Source organism: the organism of the source record quoted next, unplaced genomic scaffold, assembly GCF_019419815.1.
Source record: "Pyrus x bretschneideri cultivar Hongxiangsu unplaced genomic scaffold, Pyrus_bretschneideri_v1 Contig64, whole genome shotgun sequence".
Lineage (NCBI taxonomy): Eukaryota > Viridiplantae > Streptophyta > Magnoliopsida > Rosales > Rosaceae > Pyrus > Pyrus x bretschneideri.
This window is the reverse complement of record NW_025999803.1, coordinates 2,114,209-2,122,948: the sequence shown is the minus strand read 5'-3', so window position 1 is coordinate 2,122,948 and position 8,740 is coordinate 2,114,209. Positions and strand designations below refer to the sequence as shown.

General features: G+C 40.1%; 1 protein-coding gene across 1 annotated transcript; it reads left to right on the top strand.

Moving 5' to 3' along the window:
• The first annotated feature begins 2,673 nt into the window (after positions 1-2,673).
• Positions 2,674-3,282, top strand: LOC103941042. Its single transcript, XM_009351226.2, has one exon. It carries the CDS (start codon positions 2,674-2,676, stop codon positions 3,280-3,282), a length of 609 nt encoding a protein of 202 aa, XP_009349501.2.
• Positions 3,283-8,740: the final 5,458 nt, after the last annotated feature.

Here is an 8,740-nt window from a genome sequence, read left to right as displayed (position 1 = left end):
ACAGAGTGGGGAGACAAATAGCTTTAAAGTCGGAAGTGCAAGGAAGATCTCAAGTACGAGTGGTAACTTGGGGAGTGACTTCTAAGCCAGTTACCAAAGTGGGATAGGAGGTAATGGCACCAGGAGGAGTAAGGGTGCGGATGATGGTGAAACGCACGATACAGCTAGCTAGCCTCTAAAAATGAAGCTTTATTTTGGCACAGAAAGTACCGGATTGACGATAGCAGATAAGATCAGGGCCAGAAAGGAGAGGGATGAGGAAGTGAGGGAAAGCAAAAGAGAGAGATTTCAATAAGGTCTAATTGGACCGGGGGGAACTGTGGCGCCGAGGGTAGAATATATGGTCTTGATTAGTTTGGTTGAGGGTGAGGAAGGTTCCAGGCTGTGAGGGGAGTGAAAACAAAAAGGGATTCTGGAGGTATGATTAATCTGAATCTCATGTCGATGGAGGAAGATCTAATCAGTAACTCTAAAAAAAATATCGGGGATTACTCAAGACAGGCGACTGGAGCGGAAGGGAACTCACATGAGAATTAGGAGCTGGTTTCAACGGTGGGCACCCAAGACTCATACATGTTTAACTTAGGGCCAATTATTGAGGTTATCTCGAGGGAGGGAAAGGCTAAAAAGCGAGGACTTATGCAAATGGAGGAGTTTGAGGATGCAATAAGGGTGCTGTCCAGGAGCGTAAGACAACGCCCGACTAAAGCCACAACTAAGGCGGAGGAAACCAGCCTTGAGGGGTCTTCTAAGTCCCTATGAAGCTCATAGTATGGAACTATCAGGGTATCGGAGGTGACTTGATAGTTGACAACTTGCTGGAGCAAAATAGGCTCTACACCTCTGACATAGTGATCCTGCTTGAAACAAAAAACAAGAGCAGTCGCTATGGGTATCTAAAGAAAAAACTAGGAATGAGGTTTATGCATGCAGTGGAACCTAGAGGAATTGGAGGTGGTTTGTGTTTGTTATGGAGAGATGTTTCATAGGTTCTCTTGGTGAAATATACTGATTTTGTAATTGGATTAAGGCAAAAAGTGTCACTGGCGATTATTGGCCATCTACACTAGTACTGATGAGAAAAAGAGGTGAAACCAATGGAAGGTGTGTAGCAATTGAATCAAGAAGGAAAATGATCTCTGTCTCCTAATAGGAGACTTTAATGATATACTGTGCAACGGTGAAAAAGAAGGGGGAAATCATAGATCAGTGGCTAGCATGAGGGATTTTAGGGAGTTTGTGGCTCATAATGAACTGTTGGACTTCGGTTATGAAGGCTACCTGTTCACTTGGAGGAACAATAGAGACTTCATGCCTATTTAATAAAGACTTGATCATGGCTTGGCAAGTTCAGGATGGCATGACCTATACCCGGACACAAAAATCTTACAGGTAGCTTTGGAAGGGTCAGACCATTCAATGTTGCTGCTCACCATAAAGAAGTCAGAGGAATGGAGGGGAATAAGGTTTATGTACGATGTAAAATGGAGCAAGTTGGCGGGGTGCCGTAACTAGGTAGCTAGGGATTGGAAGGAAGGGGCTGGGGGCTCTCATGCTTTCGATTCTGCGAAAAGCAGAAGTTTGTTAGAAGGAGCCTTAAGGGGTGATATAGAAAGCAAGCCAGAAACTCTAAAAAAACCATTGACAAGCTGAAAAGTGAGTTAAGGGAAGCTTACTAATCAAAGGAGTTTGCCTCGGTAGGGGTGCACCTAAAGGAAAGAAAGCTAAGGAAAGCGCATAAGGAGGAAGAGTCTTTTTGGCGGGTTAAATTCAAGGGTCCAATGGCTTAATGAAGGTGTCAAGAATACCAATTTTTTCATGCACAAATGATGAAATAAAGGAAATCAAATAAGATAAATGGCTTGGAGGATCCGCAAGAAGTGTGGCATAAGGGTGAAGAAGATGTTCTCTCGCGATGAACTGTTTTTCTGACCTTTTTCAGTCCAGTAAGTCGTGCCGAATTGATGAAATTATAAGTTGTGTGTAGACTAGAGTTACGCATGAGGACAATCTATTATTGACGACTTCGGTACCAGATGGCGATATTCAGGAAGCTGTTTTCCAAATCCCACCCACGCAAGCTCCGGGGCTGGATGGTTTCTTAGGAAGCTTTAATCAGGACCATTGGGAAGTAATGAGAGTGGATGTGATCAACACAGTCAAAGCCTTTTGGCATTCGGGCAAGCTCTTAAGGAAACTAAACCATACAAATTTGGTTCTCATTTCGAAGGTGTCATGTTCGAAGAACTTGCTATAGTACCGGCCTATTGCCTTATGTAATGTAAGCTATAAGGTCCTTGCTAAAGTTCTCATGAATAGGCTGAAGAGGGTGATGCCTAAGGTGATTAGCGAGAATTAGTCGGCCTTTGTGGCTGGGAAGCATATACAAGATAATATTCTTGTAGTACATGAGATTTTGCACTCCCTTATGCATTAAACAAAGGAGGATAGGGTGGGTACGGCTTTAAAGTTGGATATGGCAAAGGCGTACGATCATGTAGAATGAGATTTCCTTTTAGTCATGATGGCTAAGCTGTAGTTTGCTCCAGTGTTTTGCAGTTGGATTAAGAGTGTATTTCATCTGCTTCCTACAACATTTTGGTGAATGGGAACCCAACGGGGTATATTTTTCCATAAAGAGGGCTGAGGCAAGGTAACCCTCTTTCCCCATACATGTTCCTTCTTTGCACTGAAAGGTTCTCTGCCCTAATCCAGAATGGTATGAAGAGAGGAGCCTTCCACGAGGTAAGGGTGGTACCAAATAGGATGCCTATTTCGCACTTATTCTTTGCTGATGACTCAGTGTTATTCTGTGATGCGACCTTGAATGATGCGCAAGGGGTGAGAGACATTTTGAACATTTATGCGGAGGGGTTGGGTCAGGAGATTAATATGGCAAAGAGTTCTATTTACTATGGGTCAAAGGTTAAGAAGTGGGATAAGAAGATTATTGAGCGTACTTTGAACATTCAAAGTAAGGTGGGGTTTGGAAAGTACCTTGGGCTTCAAGCTGATTTTGGTCATTCAAAAAAACCTATCTTCAAGGACGTCCGAAAGCGGATCGAGACAAAGATGGTGGGATGGGCTGAGCAGTTTTTAAACCAAGCAAGGAAGGAAGTCCTTATAAAAGCAATGGCAATGGTTATGCCAAATCATGCCATGGGTTGTTTTAAGTTACCGATCAGGGTTTGCAAAGACATTGAGAAATCTATTCGAAGCTATTGGTGGAGGGAAATGAGCACCGTAAGGGGGTTCAATGGGCCTCTTGGGATCGCTTATTGAAGAAAAAAGGCCATGAAGGGCTGGGGTTCAAAGATATCCAGTGCTTTAATCTGGCCTTCCTGGCGAAGATTGGGTGGTGACTGATCGTATATGGGAGACATAGTCTATATACATGGGATGGAAATCTATAATGATAGATTTCAAGATGTAATTGGATTATCTCAATCCCTATTAATAGACGATAGATGTAGGAAGTTTCTCGAGTGATAAACTTCAAATGAAAGACAATTCCAGTCAGACTGGGAGTTGCTCTTCAAAAAGGGAATGTACCCTTTTTGACTCCCAAAGAATCATAAAGCGTAAATAGAATCATTTATGCATATGTAGAAAGGTGATTTACGTATTTCATATTGTATGAAAAACATTGATATGAGTTGTGCTAAGATCGGTACAAGACAATATCAGTGCAAGCCCAAGATCAGAACCATGACAACTGTCAAGTGAGTCCTTAAGTATTTAAGAAATACTAAATGATAGATTCCTCAAGAATGAGGAAGAATTAGAGTAACGCAATGGAAGCGTAAATTTATTAGATTATGAATCTAATATCGTATCCATCATTGGATGTCTCTTCATTTTGAATGAAGAGATAATTAGATATCTCTTTATTATAACTAAAGAGATATTTGGGTGGAAACGTTAAAAGTAATGACTTTAGTGTGTTCCATCATGCAAAATATATCGCCATATAGAAGCTTGCAACAATGTTGTTTAGATGGGAAAGTTCATTTATGAAATCTCCATTTGGTTCTAACTAGAAAGTGTCTCTAGTGTACCGACACTACGACACTAATGGAGCGATAGCTCAAGCCAGGGAATCAAGGTCTCATCAACTTCCAAACTCAAATGAGAGACTGAACCACATGATTGAGAATCATGTATAATGGTGATGTCCTTATTCTCAAGGTTGCTTATGTGGATAACATATAGATATCCAGTGTCAAGGCCTACTACTTAGCTATTTTTGAAATGAATTCAGAAAATGTATCATCACTGATGATCAAGCTGATTGGCTCTAGTGTAAGTGGAAGATTGTTGGAAATGTGCCCTAAAGCTAATCATATGATGATGGTTTACAGACATTTCACATGTTAAACTAATCTAGTTTAATATAAAGGGCAAAGATTATTGTTTAAAGCCCTCTCATATAAATGTTGTACGCTTAAAGATAAGTCCAAGGAATATGTAATTGGGAGAATGTGACTAAAGAAGTTAGATTCATGAGACCATTCTCTTTCGTATGTAAGTTAGATTCATAAGACCATTCTCTTTCGTATACATATCCTAAACGTTCATGATCATAAGATTGCCAATTGGGCATTGACAATCTGTTAAGATCAGTACGTGCTCTATCTTCTCTTAGAGAGAGTGACTGGTCTCGAGTCATTGGTGTGACTGACACCAAGACAAGCATGCAGGTGCTCAATAGAGAATAAGCCCATTGAACGTGATTTAACAAGGAGTTCTCATATGCATGTCACATGAGAACTCATGGTTGGGATAATGCAAAGTAGCCCTTTAACCTAAGGCATCATAGTTGTCTTGTGGTTAGGTCCTTGATCTTTGACTATATCAAAGTCACTCCATCAAAAGGTGTCTATGGCATAGTTGGGGTTAAGCCACTTAGTCATGGAGGCAAGTGAGTGCACAATAAGGGATCTCTAACCTTCAAACCGTTTGAGTAAGAATACTTTATGATATGATTAAGAATCTCTGGCCAAAGTATGAGTAAGATTTAGGAAGTCGTTCCAAATCACATTCAAGGTAATTGTATAAGTAAAAGAATCACATTAGATAGTAAGCATGAATAAACTATCAAACCAAACAATGTGGTCAAGAGTATTGCATTAGAGAAAGACCGTATTGCATTGTAATCTTAAATTGAATAGGTTCTCCACCTCTTTTGATTAGCTTGGGTAGCCATAATATATTGCTAGGTATCACTCATGGTTTGTGGAATCCCTAAAGGTGTATAATCACTAAAGGGAGAATTGAAAGTATGTTTCAATTCACAATCGATTTCAAGAGTTCTAATCGCTCACTACCTCGCTAAAAGGAACCTAATGGATCGTACACCATGTAAGGTAAAGATTGAAGAAACAATGGAGATAAGTAAGGATAATTAAATGGTTTAATTATTTATGGCTAGGATTAATTAATATGTTAATTAATTAAACGAATAAGTTCGTATTAGACCTCAAGGTCCAATGGGATTTGAATGTCAAGTCCAAATACTCAAGTTGTATGACAACTTGAAAACACAAAGGGCTTGAAAGCCCAATAAACCCATCAAGGCTGGCCATAAGATTAAGGGGTATAAATGTATCTTTATAGCCCTTTCATCATTAAGGTTTTCTTTGAGGAAATTGGAGAGAACGCAAGCTCTCCTTTTTCTCTCTAAGAGGCCGGCCACCCTAGAGGAAAATACCTAGCAATCTTTCTTCCTTTAGGTCATTCATCTCTTCCCCAATGCTCTCCTTGGTGTGGAGACTTAGAGGTTCCCCATTTTGGGAACTTGGAGAATCCATTCCTTCATCCATCCAAGAAGCCATGGAGCCAAGAAGCAAAGTTCCTCCATCCACATCCATAGAGTCAAGGAGCAAGGAGACTAAGGAAAGAAGACCCTCACATGAGTGAATATTCTTTGCTAAGCAAAGAGGTGCTTCAAAGGTATAAAAGTTTCTCAACTCCTTTCTTTAAGATTTGAGTTGAGTCTTGGTTCACCACAACTACTAGGCCTTGAATTTCATGGGTAAAGTTTTGTTTTTGAGTGCATACAAGCATGATTCCGCCTTTTAATTGTTAATTGCATGCATAGATGTAGCCCAAATGAACTAGTTTTCACAAATATATCCTTCAGATGAAAATATGGTAAAAACTATACTTAGTCTAGTACCTTGGGTAGTTATGAAGCAAAACTTTTTAGTACAAAGGTGGCCACCAAACCTAGCGTTGGAAGAAATAAACCTAGAGATGGTTCTTTTTTTACACAGTTACATGGGGTTCCGTTGAATGTTAGCTCTGGGGCTAATGTCTGCAGAATTACTTCAAAAATAGGGGAACCGATGGAAGTAGAGGACCTAGCTATTGCACCTGATTTTCTCAAAGCTAAAGTGGTAGTCAATACTCTAAATCCTTACCTCACTGGTTGTTGGCTATCTAGAGATGCCGATGAGCAAACATGGATATAGTTTCGTTATGAAAAACTTTAGGATTTCTTTAACGTTGTGGTTGAATTGGTCACTTAAACACTGAATGTGCTTTTGAGCCAATGCAGGGGGCATGGCTGGGTATAAAGACTGGACTCGAGTGCCACCGGTTAGAGACATGGTGGAAACTCAAAGACTCTTACCTGTTAGTCAGGGGGATAAAAGAAGGGCAGGGTCTCAACGAAAAGGTGTTTAAGCTTCTACGTGGGAATTTGTAGAGAGAAGTCTGACAACGAGAACAGGCATCTGCCAATGTGAGCATACAACCTCCTACTATTGAGACCAGTGGTCCGAGAGCAAGTCAGAAAAGATGGCGAAGGTTTGGTAGACAAATGGCAATTCAGGTCCTACATTCGGCTCATGACAGTCCGAGTATTAGTACTTCTCTGATAGGTCAACAGGTAATAGTGGCTATTGGATCATCGAGCTCCACCAATCTTCAAGATTTGGATACTCCTAGCGGGTCGGCCGAACACTCGAATGTGAGGATTGAGGAAATTCCAGGAAAAAATATTCCAGCTATGGAAGCTCTATAGGCTTACCAGAGACAAGATGTTCTTTTAAAAAGAGGCGAGATCAGGGGTGATGGATATTGCTTGGCATCAATCCCCACAAAAGAAGTGTCGACCTTTTACTGTGTCTAAAGATATAGAGGAGAGGAAGCAGAGAGTGGCCGAGAAATTCAGGAAAATGAGCATTAAGGAAAGATGTTTGATGATAGAAATAGCGATTTATACAGATGAAGAGTCCTAGGAAATTCCTTTTGAATATCATGATTTGTGGGAGTATTTGGAGGTGGAATCAGAAAAAGAAATGCAGGCATTGACTAGGACCAAGGCAGGTGGGTCTTCGAAAGGTGGTGACGGCTGGCTTTCAACAACTGCACGGTAACAATGATTACCATATTTTGGAATTGCTATGGTCTTGGGTCGAACACGGTAATTCGGGCCCTCTATGGGCTAATTAGAAAATACCGACCTCTATGGGCTAATTTGGGCCCTCTATGGGATGATTCCATAGAGATTGAAACGATAAGTTCTTCGAGATGTTTCATAGATGCCCATGACACGGTTGGGGACTCCCAATCTATTTTTAGATTCACCAGAGTATATGGCACCTCTTACAAAGTTGAGAAGACGGGTTTTTGGAGGAGTGTGATTAATGACTTTTCTCCATCTAACATTTCCTGGATTTTTGGTGGTGATTTCAATGATGCCCTATGGGATTGGGAGAAGTCAGGGGCAATCAAGCTTGGTTTGAAGGTGTGCAGACGGTTCTATAGAAAGAACATAGTGTTTGCTTGATTCAAGTTGGGTTCAGAGTCCTTATTTCTCCAATAGTCGACGTCATACTTCCTTCCCCAAAGTAAATTTGAAATTTGGTGAGTTTGGAAATTTGGAAATTTGGGACCCTAGAAATAAATTTTGCTATTTATGTAGATTTAATTAATTAATTTAGTGTTTAAGGTTAATTATGCATGTTGGTTGATAAAATTAGTTGAAATTAGTGGATATTTGTGGAACTTTTGGAAAATTTGGGTAGGATGTTGGTTCGAGTCTCACTACCAGCAGTCTTAATTGGTAAGCGATCTATAAATTCCTATGTAAATCTATACCGGTGACAGTTGACAATTAAGTGTTACGCGTAAATCCTTCCGCTTCGGGGTTGTAGATATGTCCTAATGTTTGTGGTGAGAGTAACCAAACTCCCCCTGAACTTTTAGCAAACAAACAAAATGGGCATGAATATGTACCCCCACTATGAATTTTCCTGGAGAGACGAACGATATACAAACTTTCTTATTGGGCATAAAATACGTGCAAACTAATAAATTTTCTGGAGTGACAAATGATATTCAAACTTCCATCTGAAAATGGGCACGAATTTTGTGTAGAGAAATATGATATTTTCATTATAAACTTGGATAATTGAAAATCTATAACCATCAGATGAAGATTTATAATCAATCTTAAACTTTCCGGTATAAACGTAAGCTTCAAGATGGTATACATGGAACACTAAATTTGAGATAATTTCATATGTAGCAAACCAAACTAGCCTTCTGACTCCCAAAAAATAACAACTGAAAAAGTTCTTATTGCCACGTCGGAGACATCTTTATTTGAGGAGGAGGCTTCGTTGTCCGTCTCTTCATAAATGAAGTTAGGATTGGCCGGCTAAACCTCATAATCGAAAATAAAAAAAGGACAGAGTGAATTGTTTCAATGACATATGTAGCAGAGTAAGCA

Coding starts and splice junctions, on each gene's coding strand:
- LOC103941042 (XM_009351226.2), top strand. CDS start 2,674: ATGTTCCTTCTTTGCACTGAAAGGTTCTCTGCCCTAATCCAGAATGGT.